The sequence below is a fragment of the Hyphopichia burtonii genome, assembly GCF_001661395.1.
Source record: "Hyphopichia burtonii NRRL Y-1933 unplaced genomic scaffold HYPBUscaffold_2, whole genome shotgun sequence".
NCBI lineage: Eukaryota > Fungi > Ascomycota > Pichiomycetes > Serinales > Debaryomycetaceae > Hyphopichia > Hyphopichia burtonii.
Window position 1 is genome coordinate 850,621 of NW_017963729.1, and position 23,379 is coordinate 873,999.

The 23,379-nt window shown below is 35.9% G+C and overlaps 10 protein-coding genes across 10 annotated transcripts; 6 read left to right on the top strand and 4 right to left on the bottom strand.

The window, feature by feature from the left end:
- Positions 1-697: 697 nt before the first annotated feature.
- On the top strand, positions 698-1,750 carry HYPBUDRAFT_147244 (uncharacterized protein; the record flags this gene model as incomplete). The annotated part of the gene is made up of 1 exon (XM_020220032.1): positions 698-1,750. One exon carries the CDS (start codon positions 698-700, stop codon positions 1,748-1,750), a length of 1,053 nt encoding a protein of 350 aa, XP_020077771.1.
- A 368-nt stretch (positions 1,751-2,118) lies between these two features.
- CHT4 (putative chitinase) lies at positions 2,119-3,306 on the bottom strand (the record flags this gene model as incomplete). Its single annotated transcript, XM_020223459.1, has 1 exon — positions 2,119-3,306. One exon carries the CDS (start codon positions 3,304-3,306, stop codon positions 2,119-2,121), a length of 1,188 nt encoding a protein of 395 aa, XP_020077772.1.
- Positions 3,307-3,559: 253 nt separating this feature from the next.
- Positions 3,560-5,983, top strand: HYPBUDRAFT_105161 (ubiquitin-specific protease; the record flags this gene model as incomplete). Its single annotated transcript, XM_020218394.1, has 1 exon — positions 3,560-5,983. One exon carries the CDS (start codon positions 3,560-3,562, stop codon positions 5,981-5,983), a length of 2,424 nt encoding a protein of 807 aa, XP_020077773.1.
- A 538-nt stretch (positions 5,984-6,521) lies between these two features.
- ARO3 (3-deoxy-7-phosphoheptulonate synthase) lies at positions 6,522-7,786 on the top strand (the record flags this gene model as incomplete). The annotated part of the gene is made up of 1 exon (XM_020220817.1): positions 6,522-7,786. Exon 1 carries the CDS (start codon positions 6,960-6,962, stop codon positions 7,782-7,784), a length of 825 nt encoding a protein of 274 aa, XP_020077774.1. The 5' UTR covers positions 6,522-6,959.
- Positions 7,787-7,962: 176 nt separating this feature from the next.
- Positions 7,963-11,469, bottom strand: HYPBUDRAFT_147248 (DNA helicase; the record flags this gene model as incomplete). Its single annotated transcript, XM_020220033.1, has 1 exon — positions 7,963-11,469. One exon carries the CDS (start codon positions 11,467-11,469, stop codon positions 7,963-7,965), a length of 3,507 nt encoding a protein of 1,168 aa, XP_020077775.1.
- Positions 11,470-11,620: 151 nt separating this feature from the next.
- SAS2 (Sas2p) lies at positions 11,621-13,120 on the bottom strand. The gene has a single exon (XM_020222705.1). It carries the CDS (start codon positions 12,745-12,747, stop codon positions 11,692-11,694), a length of 1,056 nt encoding a protein of 351 aa, XP_020077776.1. The 5' UTR covers positions 12,748-13,120; the 3' UTR covers positions 11,621-11,691.
- A 62-nt stretch (positions 13,121-13,182) lies between these two features.
- Positions 13,183-13,890, top strand: DPB4 (DNA polymerase epsilon noncatalytic subunit; the record flags this gene model as incomplete). Its single annotated transcript, XM_020218384.1, has 1 exon — positions 13,183-13,890. One exon carries the CDS (start codon positions 13,183-13,185, stop codon positions 13,888-13,890), a length of 708 nt encoding a protein of 235 aa, XP_020077777.1.
- HYPBUDRAFT_10154 (uncharacterized protein) lies at positions 13,534-14,845 on the bottom strand (the record flags this gene model as incomplete). The annotated part of the gene is made up of 2 exons (XM_020218129.1): positions 13,534-14,745; positions 14,818-14,845. The coding sequence occupies 2 exons, from the start codon at positions 14,843-14,845 to the stop codon at positions 13,925-13,927; spliced, it is 849 nt and encodes a 282-aa protein (XP_020077778.1). The 3' UTR covers positions 13,534-13,924.
- Positions 14,846-15,248: 403 nt separating this feature from the next.
- On the top strand, positions 15,249-19,187 carry HYPBUDRAFT_104475 (ATP-dependent RNA helicase; the record flags this gene model as incomplete). The annotated part of the gene is made up of 3 exons (XM_020218344.1): positions 15,249-16,091; positions 16,140-18,306; positions 18,364-19,187. The coding sequence occupies 3 exons, from the start codon at positions 15,249-15,251 to the stop codon at positions 19,185-19,187; spliced, it is 3,834 nt and encodes a 1,277-aa protein (XP_020077779.1).
- Positions 19,188-19,454: 267 nt separating this feature from the next.
- POM152 (Pom152p) lies at positions 19,455-23,360 on the top strand (the record flags this gene model as incomplete). The annotated part of the gene is made up of 1 exon (XM_020223460.1): positions 19,455-23,360. One exon carries the CDS (start codon positions 19,455-19,457, stop codon positions 23,358-23,360), a length of 3,906 nt encoding a protein of 1,301 aa, XP_020077780.1.
- Between the last annotated feature and the right edge of the window lie 19 nt (positions 23,361-23,379).

Sequence of the window (23,379 nt, forward strand, 5' to 3'; positions counted from 1 at the left end):
GGATAGGTGCTGCTGGTACATTTGCTTCCTCGAAAGCTGGCAACGAGGCTCAGTTACTCTTCAACTGTCAAAAAAAAAACACTGCTAGCTGATTACAGGAGGCTAAACTGGCTACAGCTGTACACAATTCTTCTACAAAGGTGTAGTCAATACAAAGCTATCAACTCTGCCATTAATTCACTCTGTCATTAAGTGATTCTGCTATCAAGTCACTAAATAAGCCATTGATTCAGGCATTGCCTAAGACCACTCTCACAAAGGACAAAATTCAGCGAAACACACACTAACAAAAGTAAAAAAAAAAAGATAAAAACAGCTGGAAAAAAAAAAAAAAATAAAAAATCGCTAATAAAGCACAGGGGAGAGAACGAAAAAATTGAAATATTGTTGAACCAACTTCTTGATTCACAGTACGTTGACATACTTGTATAGAATACTAGCATATAGTAGCAGGTATTGGACATTGTTTGGAATAGTTTTGTCATTTGAAGTGAGATTGCAGCTTATCAATTGACCGTATAATAGTCTGGTTAAACTTATTGCTGAGATTCTAACGGCCAGTTTCCTGTGATTTTGAAATAGTTTCTATTAACAGTGGTTATTGATAATAGTAGGACAGGGATTTAAACAAGTGCAAATCGTTGAGCATAGAAAGAAAAGATACCAGGTTTGAATCTTTTAACAAGAATATCTAATCATGTCATCATCAGGCTTACAAAGACGCCGTGGAGGTCCAAAAGCAGCAGCATCGGGGGGTTCTACTACTAATAACACCGCCAAACCAAGGTCATCTAACTCATTTGACGATGATTTCACCACTAGTGCCGATAACTCTGATCATAAAATTGGGATTGACTCTAGAGATATAGTGGATCGAGCAGAATTGAAATTGCCTTTATTAACGCTTATGGAAGAAGTTTTGTTAATGGGATTAAAAGATAAAGAAGGATATTTAAGTTTTTGGAATGATAATATTTCTTATGCATTGCGTGGTTGTATCTTGTTAGAACTTGCATTCCGTAATAAAATTACTTTAGTAAATGATCCAGCAAGACGTCGTTTTGAATTAAGTGATCGTTTGGTTGAAGTGATTGATGCAGAACCTACGGGTGAAGTGCTATTAGATGAAGCTTTGAAAATCATGAAGAGTGATGAGTCAAATTTATCAGTTACCAACTGGATTGATTTATTATCTGGTGAAACTTGGAATTTAATGAAGATTAATTATCAATTAAAACAAGTTAGAGAAAGATTGGCAAAAGGTTTAGTCGATAAAGGTATTTTAAGAACTGAAAGAAAAAATTTCTTTTTATTCGATATGGCTACTCATCCAGTTGCTGATAAAATGTCAAAAGAATTTATTAAAAATCGTCTTTTAAATGTATTGATCAATAGAAATGTCGATTTGGAATCTCTTGGTAATGACCAGTTCCCAAAAGATACCTCTTTTAAATATTTAAGAACAATTTCTTTGGTTTGTGGTTCTTATGCTGCTAATGTTTTGGAAAACGTCTTAATGTCTTTAAATTATGATAAAAGAGATCAAGCTTTTGCTAGGGCTGATGAATTATTAAGTGACTTTAGTGTTTTTCCCTTTAATTTCAAACAGAGTCAAAGTCCCCTTGGTTTAGGATTAAATTTGGGCCAAGAAGTTAATAATGAAGTTGAACAATGTGCTGCTAGTGAATTACAACTAGAATTAATCGCAGCCATTCTAAGTGTTTTTTCAAGAATGGATTCGATCTTATGATTCTCCTGTTACTCTTCTAATGTATTTTCCGTCCTTTTCCTGTTAGTCTAGTCAAAAAATAGAGTGTTTTTTTCAATATCGACTAGTGTTGTTTTAACTTGCTTTTCCTTCTATTCCTTATGATCGAGGTTATTTAGACTTGTATCTGTTTCCATATTCTCACCTTAACTTTTCTCCCCACCAGTTTTATCTACGTCTTTGATTTTTATACAGTTTCTTTTCCTTTCTATTTTTTTTATTTTATTTTTTTTTTTTTGATTCATCTACAATATTATAAATTTGCTTGCACTTTTTCTTCCTTTCTTTGTTTACTACTTCAACATATATTTATGTATATATATAAGTAATATATACCAGGTCATTTATATCTATTGTAATGGTTTTAAGAAAGTGCTAGGATAATCCAAATGATTTAAGGATGTATCTAAACTTTGAATACCACCAAGTTGATCTACGTAGTTTTTAACTAATGATCTTTCGTTAGAAATTTCATCACCAGCTGAGTCCCACCAAAACCCCCCGGCAAGGTTACTCAGCTTTGACCACTGGGCTTTGATTCTGGCACTTTGGGGATTATCGTACCCACTCCACTTTCCATTAGAAGGATTATAAGAATAGGCACTCACTTTTCTAGAATCAAACTTTTCAATATCAGTTGCTAACTTTTTGTAATCAGCCGTTCCTTCACCTCCAGCTCTTGTGAAAGGTTGTCCAATACCTGAATTGGAAGCGTTGGATAATTCAAATGTTCTCGCATAGAGTGGCATTCCTAGCATTAATTTATTAGAAGGAATACCAGATTTGGTATACTTACCTATAATATCAGCACAGTTCAAGTTATTATCTCCGTTACTACCAAACAAATTGGAATGGTAACCAGTTTTGGAAGACCAACCAGATCCATTAAAGTCATAACACATAACATTCCAAAATGATAAATACTGATCCATCTGTTTCAAATCTAATATTTGAATATTATCATCACCTCCGGGAGCAGCAAATGTAAGCACCATACATGGACTGAAGGAATGAAGCTCTACTCTTAATTGATATAACAACTCAACCAATTGTCTAGCCTCGGTTTTATTCCTAGGGTATTCCCAGTCAATATCAATTCCATCAAATCCATATTCTTTAACCATGGCAATTGAACTAAGAACAAAATTCCTGGCTTTGCTGGCATCACTCATAATAGCAGTGAAACTATCGGAAGTTCCCCATCCACCAATAGACATAATAACTTTCAATTTCCTATTTCTCTGCTTCAACTGATACAACTGTTGAAGACTCCCAGTAACCTTTCCATTGCCATTGATTGAATCAAGAGGCATTTGAATGTCACACCACTCATCAGTGAACTTGACTTTCCCAGTACTAGTATCCATGCCAATAAAGGCATAGAAAACATGGGTAAGGTGTTCTGCTGGTAAGTCTTGAACGAAATACTTCCTGGCATATACTGACCAATTGGCGAAATAGATACCTGATTTCAACTGGTTTGATGCTTGCGAATGTTGTACATGGTTATGTATCTTGCTTTGCAACTTATGAAACATCTTACTATACCACTATGACCATACAGAAGAAGAAGCAGTAATCAGTAGCTGGGAAAACAACTATACGATCATTCAATTTGTTCTCTTCACAACTGAGCCTCGAGAACTTTGCAACTAAAATTACAAAACTGAAAGGAAAAAGCAGCTTTTTTTTCTTTGAATTTCGTGGATTGATTTTTTGCACGCTGATTATAATATTGGATGGCAATTCATATCAACAACTCAGAAGCATCAAGAACAAGATCTATAAACGATGAGTTCAGCTGTATGTGCACATATCTCTGGTGCCGCCACTAGTGGCGGCATCGCCCCAGGCATCGGATCCAATTCCAAGATATACAAGGATGATTGTATGTACAATTTCGATACTGCTGAGAATAATTCAAATGGGTTAGATGTTTGTTTAAGTTGTTTCCAGGCTTTTTCCCGTAGTGATCATGATATAAACTATACTTTGAAGCATGGTCAATTGCAGAGCCATGAGCTATTTCTTAATATCGTCAAGACTTTGAAACCGGAAGCTCAAGAAGAAATGCAAAAACCCCAGGCTGAAGAAAATGAAGAAAGAGAGAAGAAGATAGCAAAACTTGAGATCAAGGAGAGCAAGGAATCGGATTTCTATGATATTATCAATTCAATTTACTGTTTAAAATGTGATCACAAGTATGCTATTGGAGAATCCCCCATAGAGGTTCAAAGCTTGGTCAATCAGATATTAGCTGCTAATTCAACTAATAGAAATGATGAAATCAAAGCATGGGAACAAGAGATTCTTCCATGTGAACACTCGATAGATTTGCAGCAAACTCCGTACTCCGATGAAATTGATTTGACTCTGTGTGGTCAATGTGATTTGAAAGAAAACTTGTGGATTTGCTTGCATTGTGGGAAATTGGGATGTGGTCGTAAGCAATTTGGATCGGAATTGCCAGGTAATTCTCATGCATTAAGTCATTACGAAGTCTCTCAGCATCCAGTTGCGATTAAATTGGGTTCTTTATCTGCAGATGATGCTAATAGTTGTGACGCGTATTGCTATCAATGTAATGATGAAGTGAAAGTACCTGGGTTATCAGAAAAATTACTCAAATATGGTATTGATATAAATTCTCGAACCAAAACTGAAAAAAATTTAATCGAATTGAACTTGGAACAAAATTTGAATTGGGATTTTAAATTAGATGGTGCAAACGGGGAAAAATTGAAACCACTTTTTGGGAAAGATTGTACTGGGTTTCAAAATTTGGGGAATTCTTGTTATTTGAATTCAGTGGTTCAATCATTATTCAGTTTACAAGATTATGATGATTTTTTCAAATCAAAAGATTTTGATGAAAAAGTTAAGGATCCTGCAGTTGATTTAGAAAGTCAATTAATCAAATTATATAAGGGTTTGAAATCAGGTAATTATCTGAAACCAAATAAGAATGTCTTCACAAGCAAAGGTGACCAGTATCAAATGGGTATTAAGCCATCTGCTTTCAAAACACTAATTGGGGAAAACCATCCCGAATTTCAAACTCAAAGACAACAAGATGCATTTGAATTCATGTTGTATTTATTGGATAAACTTGATAATCAATATGGTTTCGCTCTTAACAAGAATTTAAAATTTTTAATGGGTAATAAAGTGATTTGTTCTAATTGTGATCACGGTAAATTGAACCACGAATTAGTTGATAACTTATCGGTTCCCGTTAATGCTGAAGTTTTGAAAGTTGAGGAAGACGGCACCAAAATATATGAAGAAATCTCCTTAAATGATTGTTTCCGTGACTATTGTTCTACTCAGGAAATTGAAGGGTATCAGTGTGATGAATGCAATGCCAAGTCAACGGCTTTACAATCAAGTGGATTCAAGACTTATCCGAAATATCTTGTTGTTAATGCCAAAAGAATCAAATTAGAAAATTGGGTCCCAGTTAAAGTTGATATTCCAATCAAACTAGAAGACTCGATTGATTTAAAACAATATGAAGTCCCCAAGTTTTCCAATGGTGAAGTTGAAGTGAAAGGCAACTCTAAAACCAACGAACCCACAACTTTTGCTGCTAACGAAGAAGCAATGGCCACTCTATTGAGTATGGGATTCACGGAAACTCGTTGTCTCAAGGCTTTATGCAACACTGGGAATTCAAATGCTGAAGATGCAATGAATTGGATTTTCGCTCACATGGAAGATGCTGATATCGATGAGCCATTCGATCCAAGCGCTTCCACTAACAATGCTGGTGCAGGTAACGAGCCAAGTGCAGAATTAATCGAAAACCTTATGGCCATGGGATTTGCTCACGCTCTTGCCAGAAAGGCTCTCATTCTCAACGGTGGTGATGTAAATGTTGCTGTTGAATGGCTATTCAACAACCCTGATGATGATGGGATCATAGAAGAGGGTACTGATAAACCAGTGGTCAATATCCAAGCCGAAACTGAGACTCTTACTGAAGAATTATTGAACCAACCAGAACCTTCAAATACAAGATATGCCATCAAATCGGTTATCTGTCATAAAGGTACTTCACCACACACCGGGCACTATGTTGCATTTATCAAGAAGCTTGTAGATGGTGAGAGAAAATGGGTTTTATTCAACGACGAAAAAGTTGTCGAATGTGACGATAAATGCATCGAGGACATCGAGAACAACGGATATATCTACATATTCGAACGAGTATAAGGTAATAGGTTAGTATAGATGTAAGTAGGTTTTTTTAATTAAATGACTAATTTGTATGGAACGGCTCCAATTATGAGTCAAGGAAAAACCGAGCGGACCCTTCACCTACTGATTCCATACGTGCCCCATATCCATCATTAGTATTCGATGGTGACGCTACACGGTTAAAACAGTACCAAAACTGGCCATTTCGTTATGCACAGATGAGTTGAACTAGCAGCCTATTAAATTTGATGTTTTATTAAGAGAGATGAAAAAATCCGTTTGTCTGGGGTTTTGTTGCACTTTGAGAAATTTCTCACCCAGAGTTGAAGTTGAGTCAGAAGTTAAATTTTCAACATTTTGTATATAAAAGTTGCCCCATCTCTTCGAGATTTTCATTCTCGATTTTATTTTCTCTTTTCTTCTTACTTTTATATCATTATTTGATTAATCATTAATATTCTTTGGTATACACTTGAGTGCTATTCATTTGGGTTTTGATACTGATTATATTTGTGCACGAAATTGCTAATACCTTGCTAACTAATAGAAAGTTTCTTCAAAGTTGATAATAATGAGTAATATGTTCATTACCAATCCCCACGTTGGTGACCGTAGCCGTATGGAAGACTGGAGAAGTATGTATTTGACAATTAATTGACTTACCAAGTGGTTTTGTCATTTTTAGCCGTGTGGCATGACTAAATTGGACAAAACCCATGTTTGGCAAAGATACTAACTGAGACTTTTAGTTCGTGGTTACGACCCTTTGACTCCACCTGATCTTTTGCAACACGAATACCCTTTGGCGGACAAGAATAAAGATGTGATTTTAAAAGGTAGAGAAGAAGCATGCGATATTTTGAATGGTAAAGACGATCGTCTTATTATTGTGATTGGACCTTGTTCCATACATGACCCTAAAGCTGCTTTAGATTATGCTAATAGATTAGCTATACTTGCTGAAAAACATAAAGGTGAGCTACACATAGTCATGAGGGCTTATTTGGAGAAACCCAGAACTACTGTTGGTTGGAAAGGTTTAATTAATGACCCAGAAATTGACGGTTCATTCCAAATTAATAAAGGTTTGAGAATTGCAAGAAAATTGTTCGTTGATTTAACTACAAAATTGCCAATTGCTGGTGAAATGTTAGATACCATTTCTCCTCAGTTTTTGTCGGATTTATTCAGTGTTGGTGCCATTGGTGCTAGAACCACTGAATCTCAGTTACACCGTGAATTGAGTTCCGGACTTTCTTTCCCTGTTGGTTTCAAAAATGGTACTGACGGTACTTTGGGTGTCGCCGTCGATGCCCTAAGAGCTGCCTCTCATCCTCATCATTTCTTATCTGTTACAAAGCCAGGAATTGTTGCAATTGTTGGTACTGATGGTAATAAGGATTGTTTCGTCATCTTGAGAGGTGGTAAAAATGGTACTAATTTCGATGAAAAATCAGTGAAGGAAACCAAAGCTACCTTGATCAAGAATAAAGTGATGTTTGCAGATAAGTTGGGACCAAGAATCATGGTTGATTGTTCTCACGGTAATTCTAGTAAAAATCATAAAAATCAACCTTTGGTGGCTGCAGAAGTCGCTAGACAAATCCGTAACGGTGAAGACAGTATTTGTGGATTAATGATTGAATCTAATATTGAAGAGGGAAGACAAGACGTTCCTCCTGCTGATCAAGGTGGTAAAGATGCTTTGAAATACGGTTGTTCAATCACTGATGCCTGTATTGGTATTGAAGATACCGAATCTACTTTACAAGTCTTGGCCGATGCTATAAAGGAAAGAAGAAACTCAAAGAATTAAAGTATATATTTTCTTAAGTTCTTATTTATTTATTTATTTATTTATTAAAATTGTGTAAAATTTTATCGTGAAGCTACTTTGTGAAAATGTCAACCAATAAAAAAAGGCTGCAAATTTCATATACGTTCCTTAATCTTTAAAATATATTACAAAGCTATATACAAGTTTATAAACATTCTTATTCTTCGAATAGTAACTGAATTTCTTCGATTCTTCTTTTCCTTCTCTCTTCTTCTTCAACTTCAACCGCTTCACCCATTTTTCTTTTACGCTCTTGAATCTTTAGCATTTTATTTTCAATCGTATTTTCAATAATAAACCTTATGACTTTGACACTTTGAGATTGACCTATTCTATGGATTCTATCAATTGCTTGGTCTTCAATGCTAGGAGACCACCATGGATCCATCATAAAAGCCCTGTTGGCGGTCGTTAGGTTTAACCCAACACCTCCTGCTTTCAAGGATAATAAGAGAATAATGACCTTGCCATTCTTCGAATCCTGCGAATGGTTCTTGAATTTGTCAAGTAACTTTTCTCGTTCATTCAAATTCAATCGACCATCGAACTTATAGACGATAAAATCTTCATATAAACTTAATTCATTTTCAATTAAATCTAGATATGACGAAAACTGTGAAAATACAATAACCTGTTCTCCAGGATTTTGGACTTGCAAGGATTTTAGATGGCGAAGCAAAGCTTCAATTTTTGATGATGACTTATCAGGGTCATAAAGGTAAAGAGCAAAAGGATACGACTCACTTGGATCCCCTTCACTTTGAGTTTTCGTAACAAATCTTATCTTCTTCGATGAGGTTTCTTTATTTCTAAGTTTGAATAATTTATATTTGGAAATCGGGCCTCGACATGCTGGACAAAAAGGATCCTTTTTATTCTTTTGTTGAAAGTCAATATGCTCTAGTATACAGTTGAAGCAAAACTCGTGCCCACATTCGGTGATTATAAGCTCACCGAGGTTTATTGGAGATTGCGTACATATCATGCACTCTGCATCCGTCAAATTCACTTTAGGATATAACGAATACATTACTCTGCGCATTTCCACTTGTGAAGGGAATTTGTTTATATCCTCTTCACTAGTTAGACTACCACCATGCATTGCTTCTATTGATTCCAAATCCGGTTTATCGGCAGACTCTATTTCTTCTAATTCACTAGTACTTCCAACTAAGTCCGGATGACAGCATATTTGACGAAGTCTTAAAATATGTGTCAAAATTTGAGTATATTTCTTAAGTAAATTACCAGATTCAATTCCTTCTTTGAAAGATTGATTGGCCCTTGATTTAAAATAATTGTAAAGGTTTTCTTCGTGAGTACTAAACTTAATTGTTTCTATGGTTACCTCTTTAGGAGGCAACTCGATCAACGGCTTACCATCCTTGCCCTTCATATCTTTAGTTCTTCTAAGAAATATTGGCTCAAGGACAGACTTAACCACATCTAGAGTCTGACTAAACTTTTTTTGCTCAAATGGTAACGTAATAAATGTTTTCCAATAGGAGAAATTACACCAAGGCTCTAGCTGCAAAAACTTGACCAAAGAATAAAGATCATCCAATCTGTTTATAACAGGTGTACCAGTTAAGATCCACTTACGGCTCAGCAGTAATTCATGAATAGCTTTGGCAGTTCTTGTTGCTCTATTTCTAATGGTATGTCCCTCATCAATAATGATTCTGAAAAACTTGACTGAATATATTCCGATTTGGGGCAAATTCCCATACATATCTCTTAGTTTGTTCAATCTTTGATATTCGTGCTGTATGGTACCATATGTTGTTACCATCATTATAGGAGTTTTCTTTTTCTTGCCACAGAGTATTGGGACTAAATCTGAATGAACCTGATCCCCATAGTAAATGAGACACTGATGATCTGGATTATTATTCGCTTTATCAAATTCACTTTTCCACTGAGATAATAAAGACATTGGAACGACAACTAAAGTTGTCTTTGAAGCGTAACCACGAGTAGGATTTTCATCATCTTCATTTGAATCATATGGTACCGAGGTAATCAAAGAGGTGGCAGCTACTGTTTTACCTAAACCCATAGCATCCAGTAATATTCCACCTCTTACCAAAGTTTTCAAAAGAGGTTTTTCTAAGCATAGTTCTCCGTTATGTAAATTTGCATAGAAATGAGAATCTAACTCTGATGAGATACCATCTATCACTTCTGAACCTAGCTTCTCTGCCCTATAAGAAGTATCTGCGGGCCAGGTATATGTCTTCCATAAAGGATTCATAATACCTTTCTCATTTTCTTTGATTGTAGATCTTGCTTGAGTTGATAATCCTTCACCGGAGGATTTGTCGGTGGAGAGCTCCTCTAATACCTTAAACTCTTTTTCACGAACCAACATCCAGGAGAGACCATGCTTTTGATAATCACGTAGCTCCAAACGAAAATTCTCTTTTGGAGGAACTGTAGTTTCGGGAAGACTTTTCAAATATTCTGATTGTTGATTAGCCAGATAAAACTCTTGTAACTGGTCCAAATCAAGTTTTGCTTCGTTATTTTCTTCGTCTTGGGTCTGAGTAACAGCAGATACAATGTCGTTATCAAGTACAGGTTGTGATTCTGGAACTATTTCAACAGAAGCTTTTTGCTGCTCGATTGATTTCATGTTAAGACGATCGAACAATCTGGATAAGGCATATTGTTTTAATCTCAATACTTTTTCACCACTGGTTTCTGAAGCAAAATTGAAGCCAACCCTAGTCCCATCTTTTTTTTGTCTTTTAACGTCCTTGATTGCCTCTTCTGCTTGAATATGAGAAATTCCTTCGTCATTATAGTTAATGAATGCCATATGTTTTAAATAACAATCTATGGAAAGATAAAAGGAATCACCGACGGAGAGTCGTTTACTAGTCTCCACCATCACCGTGCATTCAAAATCAGCTATGTTCAAGTCGAAGCATGGGCCCAACATATTAGTCACATCCTGGGCCAACCGGCCAATCTCACGAGGTCGGTCTTCGTCGGTGAAGACTCTTATCAATGTATTATCCAGGTCTTTTGAACTTGGTTTAGATCCGAGTCTTTTTATTTGGAGTTTCTGTCTATACTGTAAGGGTCTCATAATAGGTCTTGTTGCCATTGCATAGGTAGTAATAGTTCCTATGTATTTACTCCACAGCTTCTGGCTAAGTGCTAATTTTTCCGTTTGGGATATATCTTTCATTCTTTCAAACAAGTTATCCACAACATCGTCTATTTGACCATCTGCTTCGACCTTAGCCTTGAAATCAGAATCCTCTTCTTCCAAATTTCTCATGTCATCGATGCTGATTCCATTGAAATACTCATTTGTCGCAAGATTAAGGTAATTTGGTTGGTTAAAGTATTTCCTATACAAATAATAGACAGATCGACTATTCATGTTTCCAACAACAGCAAGCAATTGACTTTTGAATAAGTCGTATCCGTCTTGGTCTACCAGACGTAACGTTTCAGGTTCGGAAGCTGGAGGCGCCTCCGGGGATGTAGAGTCGGCTCTTGGACCAGCATTATGTTGCAGATTGTCAATCACTTGTGGTTCATCATCACTCTCATCATCAACCACAAAAAGTGAATCATCTTTGACCTTATCATTTCCTTCCGCCAGCGGTTTTCGTTTCACAGGTTCAAATGGCAACTTGGAGTTCTCCATTTTGAAGTACCGCTGCTTCTCGACAGTCATTTGCTATAGAGGTGTCTATGAACTCAAGTAAAGTTAGACAAGCAAGAGGCTAATCGCGTCTTATTGATGCTCTTTTTTTTCCGCTAGCTTTTTTTTTTACGTGTGACATCTTCATTTTTTTGCAGTTATTAAATTTTATTAAACTTATTAATGAATATTACAGCTAGTATACAATAGGTAAGAGAACATAACTCATATCAATAAACAATCTTTGTTCAACAGACACCTTTCCTCAAGGGGGTTCCCGTTGATCAAGTTTTCCAAATTACCCAACATCAATTCAACGTTCTCAGACTCTGGGTGTTTTACAAGAAGTTTCATATGCTCTAAAGTCATTAAAATATCTTCACAGCGAAAGCCGGTTATATCTGCTAGGTGTTTCAATGTGATTTTATCTGAGTTTTTGAAATTTGAAGAAGCTAATACATAAGACAATTTTCTGGACCAAAACTTCAAGTAGGTTAACTTACCATATGGGGATAAAGGAAATTCCGGGCCACTTCTAAACTGGCCCCTGGTTAGGCCAGCCAAGGAGTACAGAAATTCAATCAACAACGACCCGAGATGAAGTCGTTGGTAAGGAGGAAACACACAGATGCAGTTTAGATTATTATCGTTATCCAAAGTGATGACTTCTTTGGAGAAAAATCCCATTGGTTTGAAATTCGGTTTAGGATCAGACGGACTTTTCCTATCAATGGGATCGTATCCGTAAACGATGTAGAAATCGAAATAATCAAGATGATAGTATACCGATTTATCATCTAGGAAAAGCTTACCAAACAAAGATAAATTCTGAAGGAAAAGAGGATGTTTGAATCCCCTAACCCGTTTGATTATATAAGGAGTAACCAAATCTCGATAAACCAAAGTGCCTATGGGGGGAAATGATTTTTTCATATCACACGCTTGTCTATGTTGCAGTATCTTCGACTCATCAGAAGTATATTTGAAACAGTATTCACAGACGTAAAGTCGATCAATCCAGTATGACTTGTTGAGGTCGGTACTTTTCTTTCGTCCCTTTGTTTTTCCATTCGGGATGGTGGGATTCTTCATAAAATCAATACCCAATTGATCATGCTCGTGATCTTGAGTGCTGAAATAGGCAGCATTTCCATACCAAGTGTCGAACTCGTAATCACCTAGCTGAACACGATCGATATTTCTGCTATCGAGAATCCCATAAGTCCCTTCCTCTTCTTTTTTCAGCTTTTTGGTACCATTCTGATTCTGACTGTTGCCCATGAGAAAATTTGAGCTTTAGTCCAATACGATACAGGCGATGATTAACGAGTGGCTTTCTCTCCAAGCACCTTACCGAGTATCTTATCAATAGATGGAAGCAGAGATGAATATGAAAAGTTGAAAAAAAAAAAATTAAAAAATAAAAAAATTTCCCAAAAGAAGTGGTGTGAAAGCAAAGACAAACGAAAGTGTATTATGAGCAGTGACGTCTTATTGATGAGTTGTAGCTTCCACTGTTGTAAGAAGTAGGGCTTTGTTGGTTAATGAATTTCAACTAGGTCTTTATACAAAGAGGATGTCTTTCGACTCGACATTGTCGTTTCTTCGACCCTTTGATTTCCACGCGACATTTAGAAGGAAAGAAAAGATACGCGTATACAAAGGAGGATGAACTAATGGTCCCAAGCTATATTAAAACTAGGTCTGATAGAGAAAATGCCGCCTAAAGGTTGGAGAAAGAATGCTGATGGTCAATATCCTCAAGTTTCAAAAGAGTCGGAAATAATCTCCATCGATGATATACTTTTTCCTAAAGCTACCGTGATGAAGCTTGCCAAAAACATCACCAGTGGTACTGGTGATGATAATATGATTTTGGCAAAAGATTCAGGATTAGCGTTACAAAGATCGGCTACGGTGTTTGTCTCTCATCTAATGTTCCATGCTCGAGAAGTTGCTAAGGAACAAGACCGTAAAACAGTCAATGCACAAGATATACTAAATGCATTAGAACGAGCTGAATTCAATGGATTTACTGGTGAAGTTAAACAAAAATTAAGTGCATTTGAAAATAATACTGTATTGAAAAAGAAACAAAGATTAGAGAATAAGAGTGCTAAGGTTGAAGATCCAAATACTCAACCGGCTGCTAAGAAATTAAAGGATAATTCAGAACAAGGTATTCAGAAACTGGAAGATAAAATTGAACATGAAGAGGAAGAGGAAGAAGAAGAGGAAGATAATTTTGAAGACGCAAAAGATGATGCAAATGATGAAGAGGATGTAGATGGTGGGGAGGAAGAAGGTGAAGTTCCGCAGTCTAACCCAATTGCAATATTAGGACAAGAAGAGAATGAATTGGGTGGTGAAGAATATGGAGACCAAAACGATGCTAAAAGTGGTGAATCATCGGACGAAGAATAGTTTATTTCAGATTTATATGTATATATATATTAAATTAATGATGGAAACATTGGCTAAAGAAAGGTAGACCACATTCAACACCTAAAAGTAGATATATAAGTAATATACCACCTGCGATCAACATAATCATCAATCTAGTTTTACTTAGCCACATTTTCTTCTTAATGGACTGGGCTCTCTTTTGGAAAACCAGAGAAGAATTGGTAAGACGATCGGTTTGATCAACTAATAAATGTATTTTATCACCTCTATGTAGTAATTTATTAATGTTATCAAGCATCAAATTTCGAACTTCTTCGACTTCTTCATTAGCTAAAAGAAGCTGGTTTGGGTTAATCACGTCATTTGCAGATGGACTAGTTGATCCATCGCGATCTCCACGACCATTGATTGATCCATAGTTATATATACGTTGATTACTATCATAATGCATTTCTTCAAATTTAATAATTTGATTCATATAGAGTTTGAACTCTCCCGATTTTGCTTTACCTTGATTATCATTATTTTCCATATCCAGTCTAAATTCAACGTATTTATCAGTTATTTTCTTTAAAACTGATAAAATCAAAGTCTTATTAACTTCCGCATCAGTAATTGTAATAACCGTTACTAGATCGGTACTTCCATCACTATTATGTATTGTCTTTTTCATAAAATAAAGTAAAAGATTAAAATTAGTAATCTTGCTACTTGTTAATGGAATCGAGCCAATAAGTGTTTTAGAAGCATTTATAAGCCCGAGTTCCTGTGATATCAACTCGGAACAATTCAAGTTATTGATTAAATGAACCAACTGAGCATTTTCAGTAGTATAAAGGGTGGTCGAATTAAGAGTAAGCGTTGTATGAATTACTAAAAAAGAAAAAGTATTTGTAAGTATTCCAAACCAGAAAAGCTTTTCGAAAATTAAGCAGATTTACATACGTTTTTTAGATAAGTCTTTATTGATCATGTTGTTAATTGGTTTTTATTTAAATCCTTGCATGTATACTTAAATCGTTGTAGATTATTACACCAATTTGAGCAATGGAATAACAAATTTGATATGAATGTTTCGCAGAAAACGTAGTTGAGACTATGCCGAATTGAAATACAAGCTCTAAAAGGGGGTATCACTCAAAGATTTGGTTATAATTTTTCAATATCCGTGATCAATCGATAACTTGAATCTTTAGGGTTGTCGTCCCAATTTACCAACTAAACAATTTGATTGTCTACACACACTGTGGAGGTCACGTGCACTATCTAACTACGAAGAGCTTTTGAGAAGAGCTGAAAAAAAAAAAAGCTGAATCAGATGTGATGGTTAAAGGTTTTTGAATAAGCATAGAACCGACGATATACTCTAAGTTGGTATGGGTAAGTATAGAAAAAGGTTCAATGAGAAGGCAAGATCCGGCCAAATTGCAAAGCAAAACGCTTTGAAGGCGGTGAGAAACAAGCAATTCACCAGATATGCCGATGAGGACGCTGATTCGAATGAATCAAAAAGTACTTCGAATAGCGTACTTGAACAAGAACAAGATCCCAATGCTGCGATACTAAAGCCTGTGACGGAAGCCGAGAAGCTTGAGCGTAAAAGGAAGCTAGAGGAGTCATTATACGATCAAAATTCAAAGGAAAATAAATTATCTAAGGCTAAAAAGAAGCGTTTGGATAAATATATTGAACATCAAATAAAAAGAGAAGAAAAGAAGACATTACTTGAAAAATTATCCAAAACAAAGATAGACACCGACTTGCTAGCACCTTCAAAGTTATTGGGGACAGGTAAGCAAACTAGGCGTGAGGAAATGATCGAAGCTCTTGACTTGGAAAGACAAGGTAGAGGTGATGAGCGTACAAAAGAAATTCTATACGAAGAGCATGAAGTTAAAGACTGGCCAGAAGATGCTCCATCTCAAGACACATATACTAGTAAGTTCCCATCAAGTGAAGAAGAAGATGAGGAGGACGAAGACGAATTTCCATCTACCGAGTCAAAATCCTCTTTCATAGATAATAGACCAGCTAAGTTTGGTGGAAGTGGGTTTGGCTTTGGTTTTGCCAATTTGCAAAAAATTGAAAAAAATAAACCAAAGAAGAAGTATACTTGGAGACTAGCTGTGGAGAAAGAAGAGAAAAAGAGACTCAAGATCGAAGAGGAAGATGACTTTAAATCGGATGAAGAAAGCGCCCTGGATGAAGAAAGCGAAGATGTATCTGATTCCAGCACATCAAGCACTAAAGGAGATATCGAAGAGCAGGATGACGATGATGAAAGTGAGGATGACGGTGATGAAGAGGAAGAGGAGGATGACGGTGATGAAGAGGAAGAGGAGGATGACGGTGATGAAGAGGAAGAGGATAATGACGGTGATGAAGAGGAAGAGGATGATGAGGATGATGATGAGGATGATGAGGACGAAAACGAAGATGATGAAGATGTTCCAAGGCTTTTAAGAGGTAAACCTAAGCATTCAAAACTCGCTGAAACATTTAAAGAATGGGCTGAAAGTCAAGTTCGTAAGCTCGAGAACCGTGATCAGGAAGTGGTTTTACCCGAGTTATCCAAAGAAGTCAAAGAAAAATATTCTAAACCAACAATTCATGAAGAAGATTTGCCTTCTGATAATGAAGAAATCATTCCTATTAATGAAGATTTAAAAAGAGATGCATTTTTTGTGGATGTCACTAGGGATCCTGAAGTCCAATCACAAAGAATGCAACTTCCTGTCTTTGGTGAAGAACACAGAATAATGGAAGCTATCCATCACCATGATTGCATTGTCATTTGTGGTGAAACTGGTTCCGGTAAAACCACCCAAGTCCCCCAATTTTTATACGAAGCCGGCTTTGGTAATTTGAAATCAGATTTATATCCTGGCATGATCGGTATCACCCAACCAAGACGTGTGGCCGCCGTTTCCATGGCCCAACGTGTCGGTAATGAATTGGGTGAAGAGCATGGTAAGAGGGTTGGTTATCAAATCAGATTTGATACCACAATTAAAAATGAAGGTACTGAAAATGGTACCGCAATGAAATTCATGACAGATGGGGTGTTGTTGAGAGAAATGATGACCGATTTCTTGTTAAAGAAATACTCTTCTCTTATTATTGATGAAGCTCATGAGAGGAATATAAATACCGATATTCTAATTGGTATGCTAAGTAGGGTTTTAAAATTAAGAAGACAATATCATGAAAAAGATCCTCAAAACTATAAGCCATTAAAAATTATCGTCATGTCTGCCACATTAAGGGTCTCTGATTTTTCAGAAAATAAAAGTTTATTTACTACTCCTCCACCTATATTAAAAGTTGATGCTAGACAATACCCTGTCAGTGTCCATTTCAACCGTCATACACGATTTGACTATTTGGAAGAAGCTTTCAAGAAAGCATGCAAAATTCATAAAAAATTACCCCCAGGTGGAATATTGATTTTTCTTACTGGTAAAAATGAAATCACTGCTACTGTGAAAAAATTAAGAAAAGAGTTCCCTTTCCCTCAATCTAAAAAGGAGAAATACTATGATACTGAGATACCACAAGTCGGTGCTACTAAAAATATTTCACTTGAAGCAGAGGATGTTGAAATGGATATTAAATTGAAACCAGAAGAAATAGAAGAGAATGATGATTATGAATCTGATTCAGAAGAAGAAGAAGGTTTTGAAGAAACATTGGAGGATCATCAAACTGAAAAAGATCCTTTGTATGTCTTGCCATTATATTCTTTATTACCTACAAAAGAACAAATGAAAGTATTTGAAGACCCTCCTAAAGGAAGCAGACTATGTATTGTGGCGACTAATGTTGCAGAAACTTCTTTGACTATACCTGGAATTCGTTACGTTGTCGATTGTGGTAGATCCAAAGAACGTAAATTTAATGAGGAAACCAATGTCCAATCTTTTGAAGTTGATTGGATATCTAAAGCTTCAGCAGATCAAAGATCTGGTAGAGCTGGTAGAACCGGTCCAGGACATTGTTACAGGTTATTCTCTTCTGCAATCTATGAAGAATATTTCCCTCAGTTTAGTAAGCCTGAAATTTTAAGAATGCCGGTTGAAAGTACTGTTTTATCGATGAAAAGTATGGGCATTGATCAAATTGTCAATTTCCCATTTCCCACTCCACCAGACAGACGTTCCCTTTATAAGGCAGAAAAGTTGTTGGTTTATTTGGGTGCATTAGATAAGAAAAGTAAATCCATCACTGAATTGGGTCGAACCATGGCCTTGTTTCCGTTGAGTCCTAGATTTGCAAAGGTATTAATCATCGGAAATCAACAAGAGTGTTTAAATTATATAATTGCTATCGTTTCTGCATTGTCTGTCGGTGATCCCTTTATCAATGAGTTTGAATTGGGCCTCGATAAGGAACCTAAGGAGAAAAAGCAAAAAAAACTGAACGATACGAATGATAGTTCCGATGAAGATGATTATGAATCAAGCGAAGATGAATCTAATAAGGATATCGAAGCCAGAAGACAGTTGAGATCCAAGTACCACAAGTCTAATGCAATGTTCTCTAGATTAGATAAGTATTCCGATGCATTGAAGCTCTTATCAGCAGTTTGTGCCTTTGACCATGTTCCACAGAATAAGAAAATTGACTTTTTGAATTCAAATTTCTTGAGAGCCAAGGTCATGGAGGAAATTCAAAAGTTAAGAAAGCAAATCACTTATATAGTCAAAGTTAACACTAGTGAAGACTCTATAGCTGCTCATAAAGAAGAAACTTTAAAATTGGGAGTGCCTTCAAAAGTTCAAGTTGCAGCAATAAAACAAATGGTGGCATCGGGATTCATTGATCAAATAGCAGTCCGTGGTGACTTGGTAGATGCTGATATCAGCATCACTAACAAAATGAACATCGCTAGCATTCCGTATTCTACTTTATTCCCAAGTTCAGTGTATAACGATGGAATTGATCCTCATGTTTATATCCACCCTAACTCGGTCATCGTGAAGAGTGGTGAAGTCCCTGCTCAGTATTTTGTATACTCTTCTTTGAATTTAAGTGCCAACGCAAAGGAGAACAAACTTAAAAAATTGAGAATGAAACCATTAGTCAACATCACAGGTAAACAATTGGCTAACGTTGGTAAAACTTCTTCCTTGGTTACTTATTCCAAGCCCTTGGGACATCCATATGCCCCAAAGAATATCACTCCTTCCAAAAGAGAATGTTACGTTGTACCAAGGTTTGGTGCTGCTATTGGTGATGGTGGTCTCGGTTGGGACTTGCCAGTGGTCAAAGTCTACCAAGTCAAAAAGCATGGTTCCTGGGTCATTGAAGACTAGCCTTATGCCCTTCAATGAACATTGGATGTATATAAGCATAATAACTGTATATTAATGAACATGTAAATTAGATTGCAAAATTCAGAATGTAGCAAAACTTTCGCAGAAAAAAAAATTTTTTTTTTTTTGTTTGAAGCATCAAAAGCGAAGATGGAAGTTAGCGAAAAGAAACCCACGAAAAAATGAAAACAGAGAAGTAAACAGTTTAAGCTATAAGACTCTACTCGATACTTGATTTCTTGAATCCAATCACCCTTGCCACACATAATGGATTCTGGTGGAACAGCTAAAAAGCTGTCGAACAGCAAGAAACAGCAAGGGGATAGTCGAAGTGCTAACGATAGTTTTATACCACCCTATGTATTGGATCATGCTTCCCAACGTCTTTTTATACTTTCAGTGTTTATTCTTATACAATGTTGGAAAGTCTATGATATTATCTTGATAAGGACCGAGACTTTAACTACAAACCCGGTTACGTTGACCAATCTCAATAATTTTACCTTCGTGATAAAATATGCCATAATAGATGGGCTGTTCTTATGGATTCTTCCCATCTTGAATATTCCATACCTAACGTTTTCTCCATTGCTAACATTACTTCTAACACTTGGAATGAATGCTATTACATTTGTTCTTGCTAGTAACGCAGCAATTCCTCTTTTTGCCAACTTAATTCTACCATTCTGGAAATACATCTTCAATAAGAAAGAATTGACCATCATCGGTGATTCTGTATCTCCCACAAACGTCATCGATATGAATTCTCATTTTAAAGGTAAATATACTATTCAATACTTGCCTGATTCATCTGCTCATTTCAATCCATTCCATTTCGATAAACTATGCTTGGATACCAATCACCCAGCTCCAATAATGATGCCAATAGAATTTAATACCACTACTGATATTGGGTTTTTACAAATAGAACATATAACTCCTGAAAATGAGATTCATCATGTGAATTATATAAAAAATGATTTAAACAAATTGTTGAAAAAAGATACAAGTCATTTAAGAAAACATTCTGGTTTTATCAGTACTGACAAAAGAGTATTTTATACCGAAGTTCCAATACTGGCTCCTGGAAAATACAGAATAAGCAAAGTCACTGATTTAAAAGGTACAGTCATTCGTTCTTTCAAATCAGACTTTCTCATAGCGAGATGCCCCAATTCAGAATTCGTCTACCCCTTCCCTAATAAAAAGAGCTATAAGTGTGTTGGGGATCCAGACATTGAAGATAATGATTTAAATTTACCTTTGGTTAAAGTTTCTGGTGTTGCCCCATTGAATGTTGAGTTTGATGCTAAGTTGACTGATGGAACCTTATTCAAATTTCATAAAACTGTTGAAACTGAAAAGCAAACTAATACTGAACTAGATCTAATTCGGACCGAAACTCTCACTCGTAATTTGGTCGAGCAAGAATTATTATGGAACCCATTAATTCTTTCGACGAAAAATACAGGTAAAGTTGGCATTCAAATTAGGGCAATTACCGATCATTTAGGTAATTCTAAAAGATATAACCCACTTTCTGAGGATAATGATTTATGGTTTGAAATTGACTTAAGACCAGTACAACCTATAAGACTTGTAGACACAAGTGCAAGCAAAGCGTTGTTGGTAAATTCTTCAAAAACTTTGAATCTAGATTATCTGGCTTATGATGGCGATTTCCCTTTGACTGTCAATATATCCTATACAAGTAACGAAAATTCGCTATTAGATCATACTTTTAAAAGAGAATTTAAAAATGTACAAGAGTTAAGAAAGGGTATTGAAGTAAGTAAAGAGGGAAGATATCAATTAGTTGAGGCATTCAATAAATTTTGTCCATGCAAGGCTGATCCAACTGCAATTGATCTTGTTTTAGCTGGCCCACCACAAGTAGATATAATGGCAGAACCTATCCTCGATAAATGTGTTGGTCTGATTGGTTATAAGTTTGATTTCGATTTCGAAGGCTCCGCTCCATTTCTGGTCCAATATCAAGTATTCAAGAATATTTCTGGTGGAACTTTAAAGCCTATACTCAATGAGCATGGCCTTACGACTAGGGTTATCAAATCTTCTCTGAAACATTATAACTTTGAATATAAACCTCGTGTTGAAGGTGAGTATGTTATTATTTTCAAGAATATCAAAGACGTTAATTATAATAAACAACCAATCCCTCTTGACGAGAAGAAACATACATACCTGACCTATTTCAAACAAAGATCGTCGGCATCATTTTTTGAAAATGGTGGTAAGTCTAAAACTTTATCTACCTGCTTCAATAGTTCTGCTACGGTACCTTTGTATTTCACTGGAAATCTGCCTTTTTCTTTTTCTTATGATGTTGTCAATGTTCAATCGAAAGAAAAGGCTGTCTCTAATCAAAAAGTTACAAATTGGTTTGATAGTATTTATAATATTGAGTTACCATCGTTCAAAAAAGGCGGTACTTATTCTATTGTTTTGAAAGATGCGGTTGATTCAATGGGTTGTAATGCTGAATTTGACACTGAAGAATCAATTTATGTGAGAACAAGATCAGACATACCAGAAATATCCTTTGATAAAGGATCCAGAGATTTCAGAATTATTGAAGGTGACTCAGTCAAAATACCGTTATCACTCAAGTCCTCAATTGGTATGTCTTCCAGTGATCAATTGAATTACACAATTACTGATTTGTTTGATAGCAGCATATCCAAATCAAGAAAGCTCACTAATTTGAATAATTTTGTTGTTAGAGATACTGGTATATATAAACTCACTTCGTTGATGAATGGTGGTTGCAGTGGTAAAATCAGTGATGAAGAAGAAGTTCGAGTAAGCTTTTACCCTAGACCTAATCTTACTGTATCTGCACTTCCAGAAACAGTTTTGAAACAACACCTGGAGGAAAATTTTGCTTCGGTACATTTGAAGCGTGTTTGTCAATACCGTGAAAATAGAGTCCAATTGAATCTCCAGGGGTCAGCCCCATTTATCGTTGATTACGACATTAAATTTCCTGGCGGTAAGGTCGAGACGAAAAGTTTAAGTGCTGATTCGAATAACATTGATTTTGACTTGCCAACAAGTCAAAGTGGAGACTATGAAGTCGTTTTCAAAGGTGTCTATGATAAATTGTATACCAAATCTAGGATTTTGAGACTTGGGGAATCTAAAGGATTGAGCCCTGTTGTGAGGTATGATATTTCCCCATTACCTAATGCCATTTTCCCTAAGTCATCTAACTTTGTCCAAATATGTGAGACTGCTTTGAAAACTAAGAAATCATCAATACCTGCAATACCAGTTGAATTCTCTGGAGAATATCCTTTCACGATAAAAGCATCTTTCAAACAAGGATTGAATGGTAAAAGTCAAAAGTTTATGATCGAAAACATCGATGAACCTTATTTGCATTTATCAAATGCGTTGGGTTCAAACAAACGAAGTTTAGACATTGAGAAAGATCTTCATGTAGGTGAACACTTGATCACTTTACATGAGGTCCAAGATGCAAATGGCTGTAAAAAGAAAGATTTAACCTCCAATAATAGATATGCTATTGCTGTAACTGAGGCACCAAACATATCAAAACAACAACCAAATAAACCTTACTATTGTGTGGGTGACCACATTTCCTATAATATGAGTGGGGTTTCTCCATTCACTGTTTTTTATTCTTTCAATGGAAAATCACAAAGAGCAGAACTGTCTCATAGATTCTACCGATTAGCTTCGAAACCTGGTGTCCTTACAATCAATGGTTTGCGAGATTCGTCTGTGAATAAATGCTCGGTTAATTTCACTGAAGGCACCTCACAATATGAATCATTGAAGTTGGATGTTTATGACCTTCCATCAGTGGAAGTAAGTCAAGGTGAAAATATAATCCGTAACCTTCATGAAGGTGACCAGACTGAAATCAAGTTCACATTCACCGGAACCCCACCATTTTACTTGAAATACATCAGAACTATAGAGAATATCGATCAAAATTCCAAGAGGAAGCATTTATCTAAACATAGAAAGCAAAAGAATAAAGTTTTAGAAACCAAAGTGGTTGAAGGAATTTGGGACCATGAGTATACAGTCTATGCAAACTTAGAAGGTACCTATGAAGCTATTGAGGTCAGGGATGCATATTGCAGAGCAAAGAGAGATGATATTGAAGTTCCTGTCAATTGATATTTTTTTTTCCTTCTTT

Coding starts and splice junctions, on each gene's coding strand:
- SAS2 (XM_020222705.1), bottom strand. CDS start 12,747: ATGGGCAACAGTCAGAATCAGAATGGTACCAAAAAGCTGAAAAAAGAA.